We start from the raw sequence: 26,043 nt of genomic DNA, 5'->3' as shown, positions 1-26,043 counted from the left end.
TATTATGTAACAATTAATTAATATTCAGTGGTTACCCGTAACATTCGCAGAATAGTTTATTAGTTTTCATTATTTAAAACAGGAACATTATAACAAAAGTAATCAAATTAACTGATTAAGTTAGATTTGAATCTAATAATTACTTTTATTCTCATATAATAATTGCTTATAATATTTATTGTGTAATTTGATAGTTTCATTTCTGCAAACAGAAGACTTTATGATATACTTATATGTAGATTTATTACAAAATTAAATAATACTTCGAAAATACACGATCAGCGTTAATCGATAAATTATTTGAAACGAATTTCTTCGTTCGTTGTTACAGATGATGACGTGGTGGTTCACAACGTTCATGGCCCCGGCAATCAAGCAGAAAGTTCACAGTTTGCCGGGCGTGGAATATCTCTACGAAGTGATGTCGCCGGAACAGCTAGAAATCCCAGCGTATATCACAGAATATGACATGACGGTGAGGTTTCCATACATTCTGCAAACAAGTTCATCTGAAACGATTGAACATTGAATACTACTAGAATAGCTCTCTTATATCTGGCTCATTCGAAGGTATTTCCGTGCAAAATGGAAACAATTGTTTCTTCACTAATGTCAACAGTTTCTTTTATAAACGCGATCACTGCCACGAGGATTTCCAGCGTTTTGTATGCCAGCAATTATTCTGTTATAACAAAGGCGAATGGTATTAGAAATAATTATTAACGATTTAGTATCAGAGTACTTATGTTACTCTATTTTCTAGCTACTTACATTACCAAATATTTACATTTGACATGAATTTTCTTATTGCAATTGTTCTCGAGCAATTTGGAAACTCTGATCATCTGAAGCGTGACATCAAGTCGTAAACGAGTAAAATAGAAATCGTTGCAGATCAGACTAATGGATAAGAGTTAAAATATAACCAGACAAATCAGTTGAGATCTTCTTTAATCATAAAGTGTATCGTATATCTTATTTGTCCAGAATTCGTTTCGTTCGCCTATATCTTTCATCCACAACTTGGAAGTAAAAGGAGAACAGACTAATACGATTTTAAACATTCCAAAGAATTCATGATTCACTTTCTTTCTCCGTTATCTTAAGAAAGAAGCTTCAGAGTTTGTATAAATTGTTGCTAACAGTGTACCCCTCAGAAAAGAAACTCCTTTTAATAATTAATAGCTAAAGGCATCTTACGAAGAATTTCTATTTTAACACTGAAAATCTCTTCGTGAGCTTTCTCATTTTTATTCTTGTTGCGTCAGTAAATATTAAATACTTCGAAACATCGGAGCAAAGTTATTTCAAACATTTCTTAAAAATATTCCTGATAATAATACCAAAAGTTCAGTAGGAGTATAAATTCTTTACTGCCTTCATCAAATTCTACACTTTCACGCGAGAAAATCCTCGATCGCAGACAAAAAACATTTCAAAGAAACCAACCACGTTCAAATTTCACACCTAGAAGCTTCCAAAAGAAACAGTAACATTGTTATTTTAATTCTTACCAAGTGAAAAATTCAAATTAAAATTAATTCTTTACCCCATAATACCTAGTCATACTCGTGCCAAAGGTTATCAACCCAATTCGACAAACCTAACACTTATCCATCTCTTCTTCGCATAAACAAAATTTTACTCGTCTATCATCAATCCTTAAGCTACAAGGTAAACATAAACACAAAATGAGCATAAAATTCTTTTCTTCCCCTACCAAATCAGTAACAACACAGTAATCCCATCAACGACAGCAGTTACAACTTCCAATTCCATCGTTCGTCCAATCAAATCCTCACTTCCCCGAAGAATTCGCAGAGGCAGCAGCCTAGTGAGTCATTAACCAAGCAAGGTATCATTGCTCATTACAGATAAACGGCATGAGGTACTACCAGCCGGATCCGATCCCGTCGTCACCGTCTACGTCCACGTAACTCCCGACAAGACTTCAAATCCCATCTAGCGAAGGATCACTGGACCGAACGAAGCCAGGCCGGCTGTCCCACGAGATGATAGCGCGATTACACTCGCGCGTGTTCCTCGACTGATCACCGTGCGCGCAGCTTCCGCAGTATTTTCGCGTGCTGAGTACCTGGGACATATCCAGTCCCGCAACAATCGATAGAAGAACGAGCTGGCGCGCCGCTGTGCTGCACGGGCACGATTCCCGTCGCGATTCCCCGAAGCCGGCGGGAACCATCTGGCCGCTTCGTCGAAGTGCCTCGTAACGGAAGAACACGATGCGAATCGTCGTCGAGAACGATCGCCGGGAACGATCGAGAAACGAATCATCCCCCCGGACACCAACCGCCTGGCGACGCCGTTAAAGGCCAAGGGTCTTCGTCGAGTAATTTGGTCCTATGTCGGTGCTGAACGATCAATTCCGTTTGTCCGGATGAACAGACGGACAGACACGCGAAACGTAAACGTATAACCGCACGCGAACGGCGAGGCAAACTGGAAAAGATCGATCGCGGAGGGATATTGTTATTCGCTCGGAGGCGAATATCCGGCTGCCAAAACACCAATAATCAGTATTGTCGTCGCGTCGTCGTCGTCGCGTTGTTGGCTGATCGGAGGCGTCCGCGACACACCGTTCCCTGTTCTTGTATATAAGTACGATGTTACGCCGCTCGTCCACGTGGACGACGATTCGCCGACGGTCAATGTAGCGCGGAGGAGTTATCGACGACGGCGGCGACGAAACCGGGATTAAACTGACGGCTTAACATGCAAAACTGTCGATCGCTTTTCTGTTATTTTCTTATCCATCGTTATACAGCGAAGAGCGGCGTCTATATTCGACTTATTGTACATCGTATTTTATTATGTAACGTCGATGACGAGCGCGCGGTGTTTTCGATGATGCGCCTCGTGATCGACGGTGTGACCGATCGGCTGAACGGAAGCGTTTACAGAGCTCTGGTTCCTTGCGTGGTGTTACGGCTTCGGTTGTTTAGCGACGAGCACATTCGGTCGCGATTCCGGGTGTCGATGATGAATCATTTGAACGAGCGCATTCGATCGTTGCTCGTACACGGTGGAGAGGAATTATTGTATCTCTGTTGCACCCTGTACAACCCGCTCGAGGCTTCGAGTAACTGTCCGTCGTTGGGATTATTCGTTTTCGAGTTCCAGTCGATTTTGTATTTTTCATGAATTCCTTCGTTCTTCTCAGTGCCCGCTGTATTTTCTATATGTTGGTCCGATACGATTGAGTAACGAGCAGTCTCGACTTCGATTTTCAATAATAAAATTCCCCGCTGTAACTTCCCCGATTTATATAAACGAACTGCCATCTTGTATTGCGGGAGCCTGGCGAATCCACTGGCTCCCGCGCTTTCTCTCTTCCACGCTTTTAACTGGTTGTTGAACGGAAAAATGAAATTGTTCGGACGTTGAAAGTTTTTATAATACAGTGATGTTGATGGAGACCAACGAGAAAAGGATTTCCGAGTGAGTGCTGACGAAGCTTTCTCGGCTTTTCATCGGTAATTCGATGTCATATCTGTCTCGAACTCAATTTGTACCTTTTTCTTAATGTATTAATTATCATGATCAGTTAATAGTTTTGTTCATTGTTCTATGTTTAGTAAAGTGTCTTATCAACGCCTTCCAATAATCAGCATTGATCAGCGCATCTCTTTTTTCACACGCTAAATAATCGAATCGTTGAAGGCAGATATTAAGCGCTGTCGACAGCAGCGAGCAGGAAACGATAGCTCCCAATCGATTCATCGTCGACACGGAATAATCAATTTCTGAAAGGGTAAAATGGAGCTGATCGCCGAGGTCGTAATCGTGGTTCAATTCTAGATTAGAAGAAGCAATAAACTTAAGAGCTTTCTCGCGGCACATATACATACACATATGTATATTTCGGGAGACAGAATCGTTATACTCGTTGTTAAGCATTTTTAGCGTTCGAAGAGAAAAAAAAAATGAGAAAGAAAGTTGATATATATACATACGTGTTAACCGGCGTCGATTAGCCCATTTCTTTAATTTTCGTCTCGCATCGTTATTCACCCCGTGATTATACCCCATGTTTCATCCGACGATCGATAATGGCGGTTTCTATCATACGGCGAACCAAAATCGAGTTGATTTTTAACCCTTCGCGGTCCCGTAAACTATTTAATATATAGTTATATTGAATATTAAAGCATTAATGTACTGTAAGTAATGAAAGAAAAAGAAGAAAAAAATACACACACACACACATACACATACACATACACACACACTATATATATATATATAAATATACGATGTATATTTTGTTCTGGATAGTGGATTCGAAGGACCCCAAAGGGTTAGAACGCAAGACAATGGGTTAATTGACTCCCTCGGTCGGAGATATGCGTGTAACCACGTGACTTTTGTGTGACCTTACTTCTGAATAGTACGTGCTTGATCGTCGAAATACCTTTTTTTATTACGTTTTTATTGCTTTGGTAATGCTACGTTAGATATTTGTATTATACGATGACAGTACACTGTGATTTGTTAATGAAAATGAAAAAAATAATAGGAGGATATATGATTGAGACTCTGAAAACCGAATGATTTTTTGTACTTTCCCCTGGGTTTCTGGCACCGAGTTGTTATTCCGGTGCTGCGAACGACCTTGTGCGGTGAGAAATGTTGATTTCAATTGAATTAAGTGGAACTGTAAAGCATGTACGACTACGTAAGAATCGATTTGATTAGATTCAATCAGATTAATCGAGAACATCGTTCGATAAACAAAAATGAAACGTACGCTTCGTGAGTGTGAGAATGTCGCTACTTAATACATCGTTACATTCTTGCCGCGGGAAATGTAACAAATAATATTACTCCAATTTTTCAATAGTCTACCGAAAACAATGAATTCTCTGTTAATCGAATTTCCGTCGAATAAAAGACGATCCTTCGTTGTTTTAGTCTAGCATACTTTACAATTCTACAACAGTTTCATTAAAGTCAGAGTTTTCACACATCAGAAGCTTTTCCTGTTAGTGAAATTTAACCTTGGACATCCGCACAGGGTTTCTGCCAAATGATCCAGTTTTATTAATGGAAGGATCAATCTCGCGAAACTTCATCCTCGAATTTCATTGAACCAATATACGTGTGAAACGAGCGGCTTGACGACGATCGACAGATCCGCGTATCAATGCTAACTCGGTTTCGCGTGAAACTATATTTTACGTTTAACGACCTCACTGTCCGTCCCTGACAATCGTTTATAGTAAGTAGAATCGTCGCGTAACGCGTCGTCCAAGCATCCTCGTCATCGTTGTCATCCATATCTCGAAAACGAACCTGTGTTCTGTAGAATCTACTCGTCTTATAAAGAAGTTTGATAACGTGAAATGAATAAGTGCATTAGAGATCCAATAGGACGAACGTTGCGTGAGCCATCTTAACTGTGTAAAAGAAAAAGATTGAAAATATTGGAAACATCTCGTTTTAAAAAATATTTCGCTAGTATTTATGTGTGACAGACATAAGTTAACGTTACATTGAGTTCTGTTACGAAAAATGAGTCTCCATTTCGTAGTACACTTACGAATTTATCGTTAAGCTATAAATTTAATGGTTTATACAAATTTTTATTTAAAAAACGATTCGTTTTCAGTATTAGAATGTTTCAAATTGTCTGATTCGATAAATACTGTGGTGATCTTTCTATAATTCTGGAAAATTACATCTCTAAGAGAAAGATGCTCGCGTGACCGCCGTTACTGTCGGAGGATTATGTTCCTACAGAATGCAGGACAGTAGAAAGCTTACCAAGAGTTCGCGCAGTTTGGACGACAAGGCGTCGTTGTAAGTATCGTTGAAAGGACCTCTGTTACCTGGCGAGGGAGACGTTAGTTGTTGCGACGTGAGTGATTATCGAAGAGTCGAAGATTGTGACAATATGTAAAGTGCGTGCTTAGGCGGGTGACGCCTGAGACTCTGACTCTGTCGGGTTTTAAAGTTCTGAGGTAGTCGAGTCGAGTGTTTCAACAAGTATATAAAATTATAAATCATCTAGTAGAATGTTGGATGAAAATAATTTAGGCTTTATTTCATTACTTTGCTTCGAATGTAAACAACCTTTGTAAAGAAAGGAAAACAGGGTTGGATTTGAAGAATTTGAAAATCGTGTAGAAGGCTGATACAGGGGAATTTAATAAATATAATAAAGGATTAATTCTAAATTGCATTCACAAGAAACAACATGGAGAATATAACTACGATTGAAGTTCCTAAATTTATATTCGATTCATCAGTCGTCATCTTCATAGGTAGCATCTTTTTATCTTCTCACAGAGAACAAGAGGAAAGAACGTATCGAAGGAAAAATGATAAAGTGGGTAGTCGCTTTAATCAGAAATATATGTGATGAAGTTATCCTTACGATTTAACGCTCACGTTGAAAGTTTCAAAAACTACGAACGTGCAAATAAAAGGTTTAATAAAGACTCAAATGAATGTCATCAATATTAAATTAACGTCCATGAAATTTACAATACCAGGGAAAACTGAATGTAACTAGATGAAAAATTATAATGACTACATAAAGGCTCTATTAGACGAGCTAATTAGTCATGTCCCTCAAGAGGCTACTGCTTGTTTTTTTGGGCTCACAGTTTTTACGCACCGAAGTGCATAATTCCAATGGACAAACAAAGAAGATCTATTTATCGACTACGCAGAAACTTTAAAGCGGACAGTCAAAGGTTAGCTTCATGCTTAGAAGAAATAATCTATCGCTTCGGTAAATAAGTCGAGCGCTATTCAGTTCCCGGCTTGTAGGGAAACGAAAATGGCGTGTAACCGAAGCAGAGGAGCTTGTTAATCCGTGTGGCGGTAGTTTCGATCGGTGCCGTCTAACTTTAGGGAATCACGTTTAATTTCCGAACTTTTCTCGTCGCGACACGGCCCCGGGAAAACCTCACACTTCGTTTGTGAAGATCGTAGCTTCCGTTTTGATTTGAAATTTCCAAGAAAAATGTCGAACGACACAAATGGTAAAATGGTAAGTTCGTTCTATGCACAAGAGTACCATTCTTTTTTCACATAGAACTACGTTCCGGGTCGTTGTTCACTAATTAAAAAGCATCTTGTACGTGTATCGAATTCTAAATTCCGTTGAATTGTACGAAAACATATATTATATATGTATATATATTATATATCAACTGATAAATTGTTCAGTACAAAATTATTTAAATTGTATCGCGGTGAGGAATTGTTAGAGAAGTTTTTGAGACAAAGAGAAGTTTTATTAAACGAACGATTGTAAAAATTAATTGGCGAAGGACATATACTCTCCTTCGCCGATATTCAAAATGGAGGAAGTGAACTTCGCGGGCTGACTCGCGTCGTTCTATTTGTAATGCCGAATGTGAAACGCGAAGTATTCGGGAGAGCTATTGAAAATGAATTTTATATGGAGACTAATATATTATCGATTAAAACGAGATAATAGATATATTGAAATGATTAAACGTGAATCAGTGAATATTTATGCTACCGAAGGATGGAAGATCTCTTAAGACGGCGAGAACTATTGTTACTCGGTTAAGTGCGGTGTTCTCACAATTGTCATGCAAGTTTTGTTCATTCTTCCTTCGAGAATCATTGGAGAATATAATGGTCATTGAATTTGTTTATTTTTATAATACACGAATGAAAGTTTTATAAGCGAGAAATGTTGACGCGACTGCGGACGAGACCGGAAGTTTCGGAAACTACACGTGCATTATGTGTATATACGTATGTATAATGATGTACCGGTTAACTATTGTAATCGTTGTCGCGATGGTATAGATTCTATTAACTAACATTTTGTTCTCGGTGCTGATGCACGGCCTCTGACGGGTGCATACCTCGCCCCCTCATCGGTTCTCTTCTGTTCATTTTTTATATAGATCAAGCAATAAACGTATTGGTTCAACAACGTCACTCTCTTAACTCTCCCTGGATTGTTCTTCTCATTATTAAATCTTTATCATGCTGCTCGGACTTGTATTATTATAGAGTTATGTACCATTCTGACGGTTATTTGAATTAATTTTGATTACAGGTTTTCAAATTACTTAAGGTATTGGATAGTTTCGTATTGTTCTCCTTTTATGATTCTTGTATTTCGGTGAACTTGTAGGGATTTATCGAAATTTTTGTTATGCAAATTATTATATCAACGTAAAAAACGAAATGAAAATTAGAAATTACAGATTCTAAATGAAATTAGGTTACTAATGGAATTATAAGAATGTAAATTTCAGCAGCATCTACGAGAAATCTACGATTGAATCATCATTCATGAGCCAGTGAAAGACGTCAAAGATGAAATACTGTTGAGATTACACAATTTGAAGGAGTGAATACGCCCGAAAATTATCTTATCAGCCGTGAGGTTTGCAGAGTTACTGAATCTACAGTGGAATGAAAAGATTTATTTTACACGTTCTAAATTTTCCTTTCGTCGAAATCTATTAAACAAGTAATTATTTTCATTAAAAATATATGCTTCTCGATTATATTATTGTGTTTAATAATAATATATTAAATTCCTGTTATTAAAGTGACCATTTTTCCCGTTCAGACGTCTGTCAAAATAAATATTTCGTAAAATATTGTGCTCAGTAGTAAATTCTAGTTGCAATAAAATCACGTACACGAAAGCGAAACGCATAAAGTATCAGGTAGAAAATGTAAATGATAAGACGCTCCTCGGTTCACATTACTGTTACGCAAGCATTCAAGTTGAAAAACGTTCAGCTGACAAAGTAGCTCAAATCTTTTTCTTTCAAATGAACAATATTTGGCGGGAAAACACACACGACTGTACAATTTGGCGACTTCAAAACAATCGAATTATTCAATTCATAATTACTCATCCTCGACTCTCCGTCGTTTTTAATAATGCTTTTTACCATTAAATAATTCATATCTAACTTGAGTACTATTATTTCACTGTCTTATAAATTTCATTTCTACATTAAAGGTAAACTGTGAAACATTATATCATTACTACATCTACAAGTAAATTACTTCCCATTATCACAATTATTATACTATTTAATTCCATTTTCATCAAGCATAATACTAATACTATTAACCCTAAATGATATTTCCGAACTCCAAAAATGATTTTTAATATATCATATCTCCAAAAAAGTTGTTTAAACTATACGAACAGGCAATAAAACCGTTGAGACTCAAGGATATCTAACATACGTGATAAATAAATCTTAATTGTAGAATGTGTTTAATCCATGTAATTGGAGGAAGGAGAGTAACAACTGTGAGTGACTCAACCGAATAAATTTCCGAGATACGTACTCCGTATCCGAGAAACACATTTTCTCGTTTCGATTTCATCCAATTATAAAACAGTACTATTCTGTCTTCTATATAAAGGGATCCAAGGTATCGTTTATCGATCAAGGTCCCGTCGTGCACGGGCTTCATGGAACGTGAATTCTCCAAACGGGCGTTTTGTTTCCCAAGAGTCTGTTCAGAACCTCATCATTGATTCAGCCGCGTGCACGGGTACAGCCAGCTCCACTGATTCCAACCGCGTGAGGGGAATACGAATTCTCCGAGATCTCCGAAGTGCACAGGGCATCTCTGTCTGGCGGTAAGATCTAAAGAATAATCGTTCCGTATAAAGATCAAAATTATTATCGAGAATTTTACCTGAGTCAAATACGAGATATTCGTTTGGACAAAATATCATTAAGTTTCCATGAAATCTTAAGTCTTGACGACCACAAAGCGGTATCACTGGAAACTGAGAAGAAGGAGGTTATTCCCCTTAAGCCGCAGAACTTCACGTGATAAGGTGTACGTAAGTCCAAAGTGTACAGTATAGACAAAATCTATGGAAATATTAGGAACTTCGAAAGATTTCGTGTATATAATCAAATGCATCTGTTGAAATATTCTTTGAATAGTATTGAACTTGTTAAATTTGAAGTGTTAACGAAACTTATAAATATAGTACGACTGGGAATATATAGTAAGTTAAAGTTGGTTATAAGTTATCTTGGAGAAGAATCAAATTTAGAAAAGAGGAATGGAGATTATTTATAACTGAACTGAGTAATGCTCTTCCTATTTCAAGATAGATGTGCATCGCTTTATTAAATAATCTTGTCTTCTTAAGTGGACATTGGTCAAACGAATAATTCTAATACCTCTACTAGCTTCTTACATATTATTCTTTATAATTCTTTCTTGCAAAATTAAATCCGTAAATTGCATTCACATTGGAATAACTAATTACATATTAAACCAATGAATACGTTCAAAATTGTTACTTTTCTAGTTCTTGACTCTGTTCTTCATGGAACACCAAAAGATAGAGGCATCACAAAAATCTTTTAAACCTTCCATCTTCGTAAAGCCATTAACAGTAACATGAATACAGTACATGATAAAATAAACGTTAACGATAAATTTCAAAATTCACATCCCCTTCTATATAACTTCCTTTATCGCAAACACTTCAACGAAGATCAACGAAACATCTCTCTCCCACTGATTAACCGCGAGCATCTCATCAGTTAAATCAAATTCCAAACAAACAAATAAAATAAACCCTATCTCATCTTTCATTTTCAGAATCTAATGTTCAAAAATACGCGCATCGTAAATCCGATACCAGAAGCGTTCAAGCTCGACGGGTTTCACGCGGCGCCTATGTCACGTACAAAATCGTGTCCCAATAATAAATTTTGCAACGTATTATTTATAACTTCGAAAATTTTCCGTACTGCGGTCTCAATACCCGGTTTTCGATGACCCGACACGACAAACACGATAATCGAAGCGCCTCGAACCGCTCCGAAAACTTTCTGCGGCTAGTGTACATGCACGCGCGCGCTCTTTCCTGTTTCATCCACGCGGCGCCGAGCCAGTAAGCAGCGTGTCGCCGAGAGGATCATTTCGCTATCCATAGATTCCACACGCGTCCGGTCCATCGAGATGGTCACCGACGATCCCAGTTGATCCCTCGGAAAAACAAAGTGTACCGTTTTCGTCGCTGCGCATCGGGAACGCTTCACCTGGCCCCGGCTGATTTCGCAGCGTGCGGACAACGGCCGGACGTTTAAAAGGTGAGTCGAGCCACGAGGATATCACCTGAACAGTCCCTTCATTTACGCGGCACATTTTTACGCTGTACACTTTTTACGCGGCAAATCGCAACATTATTTATGCGATACTATTCACGCACGATCTGAACTCAGTGATACTGAATACAGTTTACCTTTGTCTTCTGGAATGTCATTATTGTTAGTTCTCCGTTCAGACTACCGTGGAATTGTTGGTATTTTAAAAGTATCGAATGTCTGAGATGATTTTGAAAATAGTTTCACTTAAATACTATAACGAAATATACGAAGAAATCGGAGAAATGTTAGAATTATCGTAAGGATTGGATAGTAGTCGCATAAAACGCTAGTGTCAGGCTATGTGAAATGAATAGGCTTCTCTTTAATACGGTTAGAAAGTTGAGAAATAGTAAAAGTGGAGGAATAATACAAACAATGTTATTGAGCGAGCCTATTGTATTTCTGAAGTGCAACAGATTTTCTTTCCTATAGTTTGTTGTTTTTTGTACTGACAGTCTCTATCCGATAGATTTTCATTCGCGTAAAGCGAAACTGATACTCCGCGTAAACGGAGAGATTGGTATACATATTTCGGAGGCCCTATCGGAATTGCTGATTCGTCGCTGGTGCTGTTCGAGCACTTATCTCTTCGCGCTCGAGCGACTGTTGTCATTGAACAATTTCGTTTTTCGTGTTAGTCGGTCTTCGGAAGGTCGGCCAGGAATTCGTACGTCCGAAGCGCGCGTAGAGTTAGCTATTGTCACCGTTATCCGGTCGAGTATCGCGAAGATAATTAATTGACTAATTTGTTTCGACGCCGTCGTGTGAGTTTCTTTGCATTCTTGATCCGGATTGCGCACCTTTTGCTGTGGGAATTTCCTTGATCTTGTGAACTGGATTTCAAGGTTTGTGAACGAATTCTTTATCATGGCTTTGGGTTCCAAATATTTTGTATTGAAGGAGTGTGAGTTAATTATAATTATAATTACAATTAGATTGTAAATATATTATTTGAAGTACAACTAAGCGACGTAGGTCTTGGAATATAGCATCTCGCAAAGAAGCGATCACGTGATTCTTGAGACTTGAATTATTTAAACAACGTTACATCTACTTTCGTTTGAGATTTTGAATAAAATAATTCTTCAGACATGAAGAAGGGAATAGTACGACGCGTGTATCTAGTTTTACGCAATGTGATTTTTCGTATTACCTAATAAGGAACTCGTAACCGCTTCTTGTAATATACACCTCGTAAAAATTACCTTACGGAAGTGCATGTACATTCACGAGCAATCGCTATTTACATATTTAGATCGACTGCTTTTAAATGTATGATCCATATGCATACTCTACTATCTACGATGAATAAAATTACTTTGCCGACGACGATCAAGTTTCAAAACGCCTAAACTTTGCCAAGTCCTTAAAACCCAGCTCGGTTGAAAGTTGGTGCTCGTGAAGTTTGAAAAGAAAGATGTTCGAGGGAGCAAGATGATGGATGGGTAACCTGTCAGCTGTCGAGATAGCTCGGGATCTGAAACAAAGGAGGGGACCAAGGAAATAATTACGCTATAGGGGAGCGCTATTAACGAGCGATGGTGATTTATTTTAACCAGTATGCGCCGAGCTATTCCTTTTCTGAGGCTCCTCTTCTATAAATAATGCGATTGCATTGTTCTAAGGGCACGTCGATCGAGCGAAATAATCTGCTTCGCTCGAGCCGCCTGTATAATCGAATTATGTGTGATGTAATTGCAAATGATTTCAAACGACCATATTGCCCTCGAAATGCTCGTGACATCCGCCATGTTGGTTCAACAGCCTTTGGCGGGAAATGACGTTTCAGGCGATCTCTATGTCAGTTTCACCGCATGAAATTTGGTTGGAAGGCAGGTTAAAGGGAACACGAGGTCGATGACCTTCTAACTCGAATCATTCTACCTCGCGGCACGGTACACTTTTACGTCGACTATTCCATTACCTGCGTCGTCGGTACCTCGTGCACGTTTATATCAATTTTTCTTTCCAAACACTGCTCCGTAAAAAAGAAGTTCGAAAAAATTGAATAGAATTACAGTTTACTTGTCCGTTCTTTTTCGCGCTGTTAACCTTTTTTTTTGTTGAATCGTGCTTTGAGTAATTACACTGGTTTTTGTGTATTTTGCGTAATTCTATAATTATGGAAGTTATGAAAGTTCTGATGCAAGTGATTATTTCTAATGTTAAAAAGTAGATCAATCGCTTGCGAAATGCATTGTTAAATGAATAGCGCATCAAAGGAGGGGATTATTATTTACGTGGAGATCATATGTAAACATATTATCTTCCTGAATAGTAATTTTAGAAATATTACGTAGGAAATATATTGATATAACTCGTGAAGATGAACTGCGTCGTTATAAACGTTCGAACCCTGTTAATATTTTACATATCCTTCAAACGTTAATGACGCAATTAAGTAAATCAGCAGTTACTGGGATAACATTTCAAAAGAATATATGAATATTTAAAGCAGTTCTATTGATGTTTAAAATATTCGCAAAATCCCATTATTTAACAATCTGTTTTAAAAGATAGTGTTCGAACCGTATCACACTCTAGTGGTAACGGCAAATTATGACTTGATGACAGATTGAAGAACGGTACTTAAACATCACTCCCTTATAATCACAGATTTCCTTTAATGTCACTAATGACACAATTTTCAACAGTTTCTTTTGTCTCTTTAATTAACACATTTAAATGCGTGTATAAGTTTCTTGGAAACAAATTTCCTTATTATGACAAACCTGCTGACTCATGAAAGCTCTAATCACATTACGAGCAAATTAGTCATTGCATCTTCGTCACTCTAACATCCTATTTGCCTTAACTGAACATACTTCACTACTTCTCGAGTAAATCTTCAACGACATTCGTTATTCTTTGTAAAACAATCTGCCTCTGGAAAATGTTTATCTAACAAAGTAAATACATTTTACATGTACTACGAATAAATCAGTATAATAAATGTTAATATCGTGCCTTCTATTTCAAAAACATGTTGTTAGCATAATTGAATTTACGACGACGACTAATATATTCTACTTTCCTCTTCCTGAAGTTGAAATTGTAGTTAGAACCATAAAAAATAATTTATTACACATTTTAAACTAAATATATTTCGACTGAAGATAAAATATTTGAATAACAAAAATTTAGTTAATTATTTATTATTCATAAACGGTTGTTTACAAAAATTGTAGTAATGCCTAACTTTGTAGAGAAGACAACGAACATTCTCAAACACGCATAAATTTCGTGAGACACTCAGGCTGAAATCTAGTTTGTAAATATGATCCATTCAGCTAACTTTTTTTTTATCGTGCAAAGCTACAACGGCGTTTGAAGTATTCGGGACGTTTATTATAAATGTATAGACTGCGTACACGTTCAATTTAAAGTTGCGTAAATATTCGTTACACGTGTACCATGTTATTCTACATAAAGGTAGAAGTTATTCGCACCAATTTTTCAGCGACAGGCCACGCCATTTCTTATAAGATATAAGTACAAGATAAGATATCGAAGATAAATATATCATTATCGCATAAATGTATGTTCAAAATTCACAGTCCACCTCTCCGTGCCACCGTAACATCGCTCAAGCTGGTAGAAGTAATAAATCTAAAAAGTATTAAAGAGGTCAAGAAATAAGATAAAATAATAATAAATTATCAAAGCATGTACCATCGCAAACAAAAAGAGAATCGTTTAAAAAACAGAAATTATTTCCGAACCTAAGAAATCAGTAAAACAGTATCACATGAAAGTTCATATTAAAATTTAAGTGATTGCGTTAAACCAAACCAAGTCGTGAAAATCAAACCAACAAGAAACTGTGCGAGAAAGAGTGAGAAACGATCGATCGGTCGAATTCCTCAGCTTACAATTAGCCATCAAGTGATCTCCTAGAAATATATATGCAAATAAATCTCATTAAAACTTTCGCTATTCATTACATGCATCATAAATTGTTAACAGGTGTGCGAGTAAGATTATTCTAATGTTATCTTGATCGAAAACGAAAGTGAACCGGGCACAATGACGAAGATACTCGGCGTGGAATTCGCTCCTTTGAACGTGCCTCTGAGACGAAGGCTCGAAACCCTTTCCGCGGCGATATGGATCGTTTGGCTGGGATTCGGCGATTTCATCGGTTGGAGCATCACGGCTTACCTGCTCTTCCGCACGGAAATATTGCGCTACTTCATCCTACTTTACTTCGTGTGGATGTACTACGACTGGGACACGTGCAATAAAGGAGGTCGAAAGTGAGTACATGTTACTAGATCGCGAACAGGCGCAGGACGCTCTGACACATGTGGTACACCGGTTCACGAAAGTATTTGAAATCGATATCCAATAGAGCCTCGATTATCCGATTTAATTGAACGACGAACAGTCCGCACACACAAATTCTTCGAAGTATGTTTGTAAAATGCGACCGTGTGTATCCTGGCGCACGATTTGAAAGACGTAATTATTAAGCTCGCGGATAACCGAGGCTTTAGGCGAGTCTAGTTTGCGAGTCATAACAATTCGATTAATTGAGATCCTCGTATATTTGTAATGGAAATGTTTCACTCGCCGTGTAGGAAATATTTTAAATTTTTCCATATTCATGACGCTTGGAGTACAAGTGTAAATAAGTGCATACGTTTCATTGAAATAACACACGTTTGAGATGTTGACTTTTATTGAATACATGTCGATTTTAAATACTTTTGCATCAGTGTCGATATTTGAAGGGGTATATCTTCGTTCTGATGCAAGAGACGTTTTCTAAAATTATTCGACGCCTTCAAATGTTACGTTTAAATAGTCTAATGTATTATATCAGATGTATATATGCAGAGTGTATATATTTAGTTTTAATATTTTATTACGAGTAACAGGTATTTGAAAAATTGATTTACTAAGGTGAATTAAGATGGAGATCATCAATGATGAAATTATGGTTTTGATTTTAGTTTCAAGTTATTGACGATTACAATTCACCAATGACGCGAGTTACGTAAGGATCTAAGTCTTTCATATAGTAATGACATTGTCTGCTCTAGTACTGACTTACCTGACGCGCGTCATTACTGGCGGATCGTCGTAGTTCCGAGAGATTTTGCATCGTTAATCAAGCAGATTGAAGCAATTGAAAGCAAAATTGAAACATTTTAACTTGTACGAGCAACTCCTGAAATATCCAGCGCACATCGTCAAATACCTTATATATATATAATATGACACAACCTCGCACAAAATAAACTCTAAATATACCAGACCTTCTAATTAAAGGATTAAAAATTTGTCAATCGATATACTATTGCCATCGACCTTGACATTTTAACATAGTTCCTCAAAGATCCAATGTGTTTCACTTTCGTACCAATGGCAACAAAATTTTCCCATGAACCAAACACTCAAATACCTTATCGATTGCAAACAAGTATACGAATCTGTTATCTGTTGTATATAATAAATATATACATATATATTACATTATATTATAATATATTATATTACATTATATTATATTATATTATATTATATTATATTATATTATATTATACATTTCATAATTTACTATATTACAATCCACAACGTTTCTATTATATACCCACCTATTCGAAAATTAACCTTTCAATTTGTTCTGTCTCAGTGCTCGCTGGATATCGTGGCTAAGGAATTGTGCCTGGTTGCATTACTTTTGCAACTATTTCCCACTGAAGTTGGTGAAAACCACTGACCTAGATCCCACGAAGAATTATTTATTCTGCAGCTTCCCCCACGGGATCCTGTCGACAGGAATTTTCGGCGCGTTCGGCTCGGATGTCCTCGGATGCAGGGAATTATTCCCGGGATTGGATTTCCGGGTGGTTATCCTCGATCAACATTTCCGAATTCCCTTATTCCGTGAATATGTTTACTCGAGCGGTACGTATCAACAATTATTTAGACATGAGTTCGTTAAAAAATTTCTTTTCCCGAAGTTTTTCCATCTTCCTGTTCGAAGGTTCATTGATTCTATTCTAAAAATATCCCGCAAAGAAAACTTTTCGCAGCGAATTCTGGCTTCAAAGAAATTCCATTAGATGCTAGGGAATATTCGACTATATAGAACCAATTTTTCCTGGCGGATATTCACGCTCAAGGGGTGAAACTGAGTCTTAAAGTTGATGGCACCTTCAGTGTTCTTGTTTCAGCGAAGAGAATATTTAAAGCAGACTTTCTTGGTTGCGTGACAGAAAGAAAATTTTGCTAATTGTTGTGCAATAGAAATGAAACGTGAAGTACGTAGAAATATCATATTTCAGCGTGGGAAGATCAGCATAGACGTTTTCTAAAAACAAACGGTTAAAATAATTATGTTCCTTTATTCTTTAGTAAATGTATGTTTTCTTAAGAAATCTTAAGAAACACTAATTATTTGTGATGCAAAAGACGCGAACTTCTTTTATCATGTTTTCTTATTCTTTTTATTCAATGTTTCATTCGCAAACTTATTTTTAAGTTCATATTCAATTGTTTTCGTTTATATATAAACTACCTCCATCCTGTAAATCTTGTTCAAATTAAAATTCATTCTGATTTCAAATATTTCTTCTTCATATACAGTTTGTTAATTTATCATCGTCCAGTTAAATGAATGTATTAATGAAGTAAAGTTTGTTCGAAACAAACTCAATGATTTCCAGCTTCTAAATTAGAATGAACGACTTAATTTCAAATTCTCTTGAAACCCAGGTACCGTCAGCAGCAGCGCGGAAAGCCTGAACTATCTGCTGTCATCGAAGCCTCAAGAACCGTACACTGGAAGAGGAACAGTTCTGATCGTCGGTGGAGCGTCGGAATCATTGGAATGTAAGCCAGGCACTTATCGTATCCTGGTAAAAAGAAGAAAAGGCTTCGTAAAGATCGCGCTGAAGCATGGGTTAGAATTATCAATGTTTATAAATTACAATGTACAATCTCCGTACGATGCCCCGTAAACAACCATCGCTAATCATAGAACAAATAGCTCGACGGATCAATGACACCCCCGAATGAACGTTCATTTTGCCCCGTAGTTGTTATTAAGGCCTTAAACTTCATCCTCAACGAAAATCCGTAGACTCGTAGTTTCTCAACCCTTTGCCTTCGAACAACGTGTCAGACTCGCGATGAAGATTTTAATAAAATTAAATATTATTCTTCTGTTATCAGTAATTATACTTTGAACATAGACGTAGAGCACGCTTGAAATTTTTCTGTTTTTCCTATGAATCATTAATGGCAAAGTATTTGTATCGATCATAGCTGAGAAATCATACGGCAAGAGCTTAATCGATATACAGTAGGACCAATTATAACGCGATTAAAAAATCGTTGAAGGATAACTGTGGAAAGAAGATACAGAGGATGAATTTGACGGTATATATAAATTAGACTAGTATCCAAAAGGAATCTCACGCGAAATTCCTAAATATTTTGATGGCGTTATAGAGGGTTCTACTGTAATAAATGTTCAAAGATTTTAATTATTCATTCATTGTTTCGCTATTTCTAGGAGACCTCTGGTACCTGTGTTCTCGTTTGGAGAAACCGATGTATACGATCAGGTGTACGGCCCAGACGGCTCGTTCCTAAAAAAAGCGCAGCACTTCATTCGCAAGAAGATTGGAATCGCCCCAGTCCTTTTAATGGGTCGAGGATTTTTCCAGTATTCGTTCGGAATCATTGCTCATAGGAAACCCATCAACGTCGTTGGTGAGTAAATTAATTTAATGCCCGACAATCAATATCTTTACTTTTGATTTATATAATTCTACATCGGCGTGTTGTACTGCTAGATTCTTTTACAGATTACTCGTATTAATCTGTATTAATTATTATTTCACTACTTATTATGAAGTTCGTTCCTTCAAGACGATTAAAACAGTGCCATATTGCTTCAATTCCTCATTTACCTTCATTGCTTTACGGCATTTTCTACCCAGCAGAAAATCAATGATTTGACAATTGTAAAAGTCGAATAATAAATTACATAAAAATTAATGGAAATGAATAATTGAGGATAATTTAGTTTTTCTAAGAATTGAAAGATGGAGTATACTTTCAAAAATGTCATGCAGCGAATAAAGTTGTAAGATTCTTAAATGATAATTCGTAAAAAATTGTCAACTTTTCTGACAATCCCTTTCTATGTTTTTCCAGTCGGCGGTCCCATGGAGTTACCAAAAATTCCTGAGCCAACCGCGGAGCAGGTGAACGAGTACCACGAGAAGTTCATCGAGCACTTGAACGACCTGTTCGAGGCTCATAAGCACAAATACATAAAGAACGCTGATTCAGTGTACCTCGAGTTGATATCGTGATACGCGTTACCCTGCAACAGTGATCCTCAAATTGACGCCAAAAGTCGTTGAAATCTTCCCGTGCGTCGAAGACATTCCTAACGTTTCACCGTGTTTTTAGTGATTTTACAAAGAAGTGATAAGAACGAAGATATACGTACTTTTATAGAACTCTTTTTCCTAGATAGAACACGAACTCCCCCGAGCTGTTTAGATAGAGAGCGTGATGTTAATGCGTGGAGTAGCAATTGCGTTTTAATTGAATTGTTAAAGAGGATTCTTCGTGGTGAAGGCCTTAAAACGGGAATTGCTCAAACGCGGTTATAAATATTCGATGTAATATGAACGGTAAATGAGGGTATGTAAACATTAGGTAAACAAGAACTCGGATTGGTGCGATTTGAAAACATTTTTTAATAGGAAAAATGTTGTAGACATTCCTGTTTAATAGGTTTAAAATAGGACACGCTTTATGGTGTATTTTCCGATGATTGGTACCAACAGTATCGCAAGAATAATGAAGAATGTGAACCAAACGATCCCACGTAAAATCTGAAAGAAAAATACTATTCGTTTCAGTGTGTGTGTTCATTTTTAACAGCTTACTATTTCCTACGATGCATTCGATGTATGTACCTTGTCCTGCCATTCCTTGTTCGCGATGCAATCACGGAATTTCATTCGTGAAAAGTGTACTGTACTGTACAAGGGTATCCAAGTGTTCGGCATTTGACGGTGGAGTATCGTGTCCAGGTGTTTGCGCAAGAGGAACGATTTTCTGTTCACTAAATCCCTCATCTGCAAATCGTCTGGTATGTAACAAATTGGTTTAAAGTATAAATATATCTACTTTCTAAAGTTTTGGCAATTAAATTGCTGAAATTAATATAAATTCATGTTTCTGTACAGTGATTTTGAAAAGATGATGATTATAAAGATTGATGAAGCTTTTAAGCTGTTCCAATCAATTCCAATTTGACTAATTTGAAAGTTACGAAACTTAAATAATGCAAGGTGTTAGTAGATTGATTGTACACGGAGGAAATAATTAGATAAACATATTAGCGAAGCGTTAAATTCTTGAATTCAATGCAAGTTCCCTTTTCACAATTAATTAGAATTGAACTGGTGTAGTTCCTTCCTCAAAGTTCTTATTTTATATAAACTTCGATAATGTTTAGATTAAGTAAATTTATGTTCCTGTGTTATTCGTTTTAGAATACTATTTACATGAACTGTAACACGGTGAACAGGGTGAAGATAACTTTTTAAAAAGTACACAATAATTAAAACAAAAGAAAATGAATGAAAGTTTACAGTGCAAAGTTCAAATGGAGACAATGATCTTATCAAGAATTTGTCAGACAAAAAGCTTACCTCAACGTAATTGTACATAGCTAAATCGCATATCGCGTGAGCGTCGTCGCATCTTAGTTCGGTGAACATCGGTAGAACCTTACTGAAGTCTGAATCATAACGTTCCATTAACTCATCCAACAATAAAATATCCTCGAAACCCTGATAAAACAAATATACAATTATCATAAGGTTCATTTACCTTACATCGTAACGAAGTTTCATACGTATGTCCAATACCGAATTCAAGTTTCATATAGTATTTGCTGTTTCACGTGTCAACTTTGAATACAAAATATTTCAATCGGTAAATATCAGTACGTTTTTAGTTAATTTTAGGGACAACTCACAGCGTTCATTCCCTGCGCATAAAATGGCACCATAGCGTGTGCAGCGTCACCAACAAGAAGAGCAGTTTTCCCAACGTGATAAGGTTTGCACTGAAATTATACATAACCATTTCAATGGTACTTTATTTAATAGAATTTATTAAAACCATCGACCTGCAATTTCCTGAAATGATTTATAAAATCTTGTTTCATTTACCTGAATAGATATCAACGTTTTCGGTTCCCTCTCGAAGTAATCCTTCACCAGCTTCTGTTTACCAATCAAATGCAGAAGATCAGGAAATTGCTTCTCATAAAAGTCCAGGAGATCCTGCGGCGTCTTCAATTTGTTTAGAGTAGCGAAAGGTGCGAATATATTTCCGGTGAAGGTGCAATCTTCGTTCGGGAGAGCGATCATCATAAACTCCCCTCGCGGCCAAATGTGAAGATGATGGCCGCTCATCGAAAACTTGAAGATTGTCATTGTGTTACACTTTTAACAATAACTCTTTTCAAATTTTAAACCACTTTAAGGTAATAAGAGAATACTGTTCAGAATTGTTCATTTTTTAAATTTAATTCTAAAAAATAATTCATTCTATAATATTTATATACTTGTTAATTGAATATCTGAATATCTTATTCCATTTTTCTATCAAATCTATAGAAACTATATTAAGATAATTTATGGATAATTATGGTAACAAGAGAATACTGTTCAGAATTGTTCATTTTTTAAATTTAATTCTAAAAAATAATTCATTCTATAATATTTATATGTTTGTTAATTGAATAGTAGAATATCATACTCCATTTTTCTATAAAATCTATAGAAACTATATTATGATAATTTATGGATTAATAATTTGTTATTGATGGGAGTACAGTTACCTATGGAGAATTCTATTTCAAACGAGAATGATCAGAGAATTAATTTTCCAGGAGGTAAACATTGAATCACTTGTATTTGCATATCCAACCATGTGATTACACGTACCTTATTATCTTTACCAGCAGGAACGAACAGTTCCACGTAACCGTGTTCTATGTAGGTTTGATTACAATTGAAAAGCGGTCTCTTCATCATCATCTTTCTGATCGTCGAGTACGCGCCATCTGCGCCAATTATTAAATCCGATTCTATTTCTTCTATCATTTCGGTTTTTGTGCTAGAAATATATCGTAAGTGTAACACTGTTCCACAGTAACACTATTTTCAATGAAAGTGCTCTTACTCGTAAATTTTCATTCGTCCATTATCAAGGTCGGCGTCTATTAATTTCTTGTTAAAATGGAGACACACATCAGAATACTTTTCCGCAGCTGTTTGACAGATTAGATAATTCAAGGCAATAAAATTGATTAATAAGAATACAATTGAAAGTAAAAACGAGGTTATAGTTTCAACATTTATATCGAAAATGAAAAACCATCTCCTACACTTTATTAACGAAAAGAAAGTTTGCAAACGTTCCTCATATCAATTCATACGGTTATATATTTGAAAAAAACATTAATACTAATTCCATCGTATTAATTTAATCCTCCTAAGATTTCCACTGCTACTATATGTTACTAGCAATATTTACAATTTACATTTTATTTTCCATTATCTTCAACCTATCACTTGTAAAGTTCAGTCGAGAAGCTACAACAGACATTTCCGCGAGTTCTCATCCCAAAACTGTGCAATAATATTATACTTTCATTTATTTTACACTCCAAAAGAAATTAATTTAATACTAAAACCACTGAACAGCCAAATTGACTTTTTCAAATTCTTCTATAGGAACTCTAAGAGTGCATCTATTCAGATTTCGATTGACATATCATTCGTTAAATCAATTTCATTGATAATTCCTCTGAGAAGCAACTGTATAAATAATTACTAATTGTGAAAGAAAAATTTAGGAATAGGTCAATTTGAACCATTTGGTAGTTCTAGCGTTAATGTTGTCTAGAACCCTCCAGTATAAAATTCAAAACATGTTTGTGTCTTCGCATTTTTGATAAATTTAGAACTTTTAAGTGTGCCACAGTGAATATGAACTCAGGTAAGCGTCATAGTGAGTGTATTGAGTGCCGAGGCGCACGCATCGAACGCATAAAGATTGCAAGAAGCAGGGGCGGCAATGACAAGAAACGTGACACGCTCGAATTCTTGTGGCTTCACGCACTACCGCGTCACCGGATACGCAGCCGTGCTTTTTTTCAGTTGAAAAGCATCTCGTGTTCGTTCATGTACTTTTAACGCAGGATGCAGCAACCGGATCAAAATAACCCGTAGCAAAATCTAAGGGAAATCGATACCGACCGCGGGGATTTACGAACGAATATCGAACTTCAAGTAGTACTGCTCGATGAATAAACGATCGCTACAAATTGCTTGTTTTGGATACGCTGAACTGAAGAATCTCAAGAATTAAGAGGGCGGGATAGTTAACGGAACAACGACCTAAATGAAATTAATGAGAAATTCGATTAATTTCTTTATAAGCTTTCTTACTTTCCCGATTTTCTGATAACTGGGTGAACGATGAAATGAACTATTCGGTTTACTATATTAAATGTTTTAATTCAAGGAAAAATATTTACTTACCATTCAATAGAACCACATTCAAATATCGTCTACTCACGGAATAGATACACTGAAAATTATAAGATTAAGAAGAGACGTGGATTAATTTGCTGTTTTCTTTGATTATTTTTCTGAACTATAATGAATGTGATAAACCAAAATATGTTCCTAATGATTTCAAACGTTGTAAAGTTTGAGAAAAATATGTTAAATGGGCAGTAGTTTATGTCAGAAAAGGGAAGCTTGTTTTGAGCATCTAAGAAAGTTAAGGGTAGCACAGAATCGATTGAAAGAGAGATGTAACGTACATTGCCTTTTACGCTGTCATAAATGATTTCCTTCAAGGTACCATCTCTGTTGTGAACCATTCTTCCTCGCATGGCGATTCCATGATTATCCACTATAGCTTTTTCGAGACCAACTGCCTTTAAAGCTGCGCGTCCCCTAGCTGACAAAGCTAAGTCAATGCTCTGTCCTCTGTAATCCTCTTGCCTGATGTCTAAAAAGTAATCAGAACATTACTATTTCACCTCTTCGTTAACCAAATTGTAAAATAAGTATCCCAAACAAGTGAGCATTCTTATTTTTGTTTGATAAACATTTGAATCACCATTGAAACATAATTATAATCATGGATAAGTCAGTAAGTTTAATGGATTATTGGAATGTCATTACTGGAAATCAGTCAAAAGAGTTGGAGGTAATAAAATGATAATACAATTAATTTTTTCAATATTCACCTGCACGATATTCATAGACACTCACGGAGAGTCCTCTCTTCGCGAAGAAACAAGCAGCTAGTGCTCCGACCTAAAATGCCGAAATCTACTGTCAAGTATGTTTACAAGTGTCGTTTAAAGGGTCGAGAAGAATTTTTATAGTGAAAAATTATTTTTGAACGTAGGTCGACACGCACCAAACCACCCCCTACGATGGCAACTCGCGGCTTTCGATCGACAACTGTCATGTTATTCCGTCCTGCACCGAAGCCACTGACCAACTACCTGTCTTAACATGATCCACATGCAAGTTTATATGCAGGGAGAGTCACTTGACACTAACGCAACAAATTGCTGCGTTCCTTTCGGAGATAGAGCTAGACTGTTTAGGGGGTTCGACTTTCAAGTCAATAAACAATCGTACGGAAAGTAGCCGAAAGTAGTTTTTTATTATCATTAAGAAAAGAATAATTTCGATAGATATGTGAAAAATTGCAAGAAATGTCTGTATAGATAATACAAAAATGCATTTAATAAAAATAAGTGAATAGGAATAGAAATTTATGAGGAAGCATGTATAAAAAAAGGTTTTCATGACGTAGGCATAATATTAAATCACGAAGCGTAATCAACAAATCTTTACGCTTACTACATTGAAAAAACCCTGAGGCATATGAAAACATCGATTGATATTGGAACAAAATAATAGTTTTTGACAAAACTTCTTTTTAGGTATAAACTACTGTTAACCATTTTGAATCGTCTTCATCGGGCCTATTCTTCCAACGGACCTACAAACATGCCTGTTTAGGAAATGACTTTAAGAAACTATACGCAGTCATGATTGCAATAAGGGTTAACCTATTGCGATCCTATATCGAGTCATCATTAAATTTTATTCCAATGTCTACTTATTTTAAGAATTACTACTATAATTATTTGTGGTACCACAAGTGTGTCATATAAAGGTACTTCAGTGCTCTCGAAATGTTCTCGAATGAATAATTAAAGAACTGAACGAATAATGAAACTCCAATCGAATTAAATAACGTCGAAGTAAGTTTCAAAGCAGAAACCAAGAACACTTCGGAAAGGATTAATACCAAGGGTTGAAAATAGCTCAGAACCAATATAACTAACAACAGTTATGGCTTTATATCAGTTCTCCATAATAGTATGAGTCGGAACCGATATATAACGATTTCAAACAGTTATTAGGTACCGAAAGAAATTTATTATATTTTACAGTCTATTCTACTTTAAATCTTACGTTTTATTTTGTACCAACGGCATAAACATAACTTACTGCTAATACCAGTTTCGTTAACACTAAACCTACCGAGCAGTTAAATTAACTCTTTGAAATTTCTATATAGAAACTCTAAGACTACATCTATTGAGACTTCAATTGATTTAAAATTCAGTGTACTTATTGCTAAATTAATTTCTTTAATAATTTTTCAGAGAAACATGTCACCCATTTAATCATATCAAAAAGAAGAAATCAGAAATGGGTCACTTTGACCCGTCCGGTAGTTTCAGTGTTAACCCTTTGTACTCCAGTGACGCCTCTCAGCTGCCAAT

General features: G+C 36.3%; 3 protein-coding genes and 2 long non-coding RNA genes across 13 annotated transcripts in view; 2 read left to right on the top strand and 3 right to left on the bottom strand.

Moving 5' to 3' along the window:
* Positions 1-7,942, top strand: part of Gdap2 (ganglioside induced differentiation associated protein 2) — a 93,148-nt gene extending 85,206 nt beyond the window's left edge. For all 4 annotated transcript variants that reach the window (XM_076370852.1, XM_076370851.1, XM_031990189.2 and 1 more), the window contains 2 exons: positions 332-475; positions 1,875-7,942. In XM_076370852.1, coding sequence (XP_076226967.1) covers positions 332-475; positions 1,875-1,937 — 207 coding nt within the window. In that variant the 3' untranslated portion in view covers positions 1,938-7,942. The remainder of the gene's footprint in view (positions 1-331; positions 476-1,874) is intronic.
* Positions 121-1,880, bottom strand: LOC143174919 (uncharacterized). Its single transcript, XR_012999417.1, has 2 exons — positions 772-1,880; positions 121-682 (listed from the first exon to the last, which is right to left on the bottom strand). It is a non-coding gene; the product is annotated as an uncharacterized LOC143174919 (long non-coding RNA).
* A 2,945-nt stretch (positions 7,943-10,887) lies between the features above and the next one.
* LOC116432807 (2-acylglycerol O-acyltransferase 2-B) lies at positions 10,888-20,055 on the top strand. Of its 6 annotated transcripts, none has more exons than XM_031990201.2 (6): positions 10,888-11,108; positions 15,179-15,421; positions 16,804-17,078; positions 17,889-18,075; positions 18,691-18,890; positions 19,338-20,055. In XM_031990201.2, exons 2-6 carry the CDS (start codon positions 15,192-15,194, stop codon positions 19,496-19,498), a joined length of 1,053 nt encoding a protein of 350 aa, XP_031846061.2. In that variant the 5' UTR covers positions 10,888-11,108; positions 15,179-15,191; the 3' UTR covers positions 19,499-20,055. The 6 variants fall into 6 exon arrangements, with proteins under 6 accessions (XP_031846061.2, XP_031846053.2, XP_031846055.2 ...); XM_031990193.2 differs by having other exon boundaries at positions 10,890-11,108; positions 15,132-15,421; XM_031990195.2 differs by lacking the exon at positions 10,888-11,108 and adding an exon at positions 11,787-12,010 and having other exon boundaries at positions 15,132-15,421.
* LOC143174920 (uncharacterized) lies at positions 14,884-16,868 on the bottom strand. Its single transcript, XR_012999418.1, has 4 exons — positions 16,766-16,868; positions 16,427-16,607; positions 16,222-16,338; positions 14,884-15,058 (listed from the first exon to the last, which is right to left on the bottom strand). It is a non-coding gene; the product is annotated as an uncharacterized LOC143174920 (long non-coding RNA).
* cn (Kynurenine 3-monooxygenase cn) lies at positions 19,872-24,760 on the bottom strand. Its single transcript, XM_031990192.2, has 11 exons — positions 24,657-24,760; positions 24,481-24,550; positions 24,049-24,239; positions 23,762-23,810; positions 22,398-22,485; positions 22,160-22,331; positions 21,380-21,631; positions 21,184-21,273; positions 20,855-20,995; positions 20,114-20,275; positions 19,872-20,029 (listed from the first exon to the last, which is right to left on the bottom strand). Exons 1-11 carry the CDS (start codon positions 24,705-24,707, stop codon positions 19,931-19,933), a joined length of 1,365 nt encoding a protein of 454 aa, XP_031846052.2. The 5' UTR covers positions 24,708-24,760; the 3' UTR covers positions 19,872-19,930.
* Positions 24,761-26,043: the final 1,283 nt, after the last annotated feature.

The sequence above is a fragment of the Nomia melanderi genome, chromosome 9 (assembly GCF_051020985.1).
Source record: "Nomia melanderi isolate GNS246 chromosome 9, iyNomMela1, whole genome shotgun sequence".
Taxonomy (NCBI): domain Eukaryota; kingdom Metazoa; phylum Arthropoda; class Insecta; order Hymenoptera; family Halictidae; genus Nomia; species Nomia melanderi.
The sequence above is the reverse complement of the archived record's forward strand: the minus strand, read 5'-3'. Positions and strand labels throughout refer to the sequence as shown.

What these genes read in the sequence shown, in the direction of transcription:
- LOC116432807 (XM_031990201.2), top strand. Translation starts at nt 15,192, where the DNA reads ATGACGAAGATACTCGGCGTGGAATTCGCTCCTTTGAACGTGCCTCTG. An exon ending in TGCAATAAAGGAGGTCGAAA is followed by an intron (nt 15,422 to 16,803) that starts GTGAGTACATGT and finishes GTTCTGTCTCAG; the next exon opens with TGCTCGCTGGATATCGTGGC. An exon ending in TGAATATGTTTACTCGAGCG is followed by an intron (nt 17,079 to 17,888) that starts GTACGTATCAAC and finishes CTTGAAACCCAG; the next exon opens with GTACCGTCAGCAGCAGCGCG.
- cn (XM_031990192.2), bottom strand. Translation starts at nt 24,707, where the DNA reads ATGACAGTTGTCGATCGAAAGCCGCGAGTTGCCATCGTAGGGGGTGGT. An exon ending in CTGCTGGTAAAGATAATAAG is followed by an intron (nt 21,632 to 22,159) that starts GTACGTGTAATC and finishes ACAATCTTCAAG; the next exon opens with TTTTCGATGAGCGGCCATCA. An exon ending in AAACGTTGATATCTATTCAG is followed by an intron (nt 21,274 to 21,379) that starts GTAAATGAAACA and finishes GTATAATTTCAG; the next exon opens with TGCAAACCTTATCACGTTGG.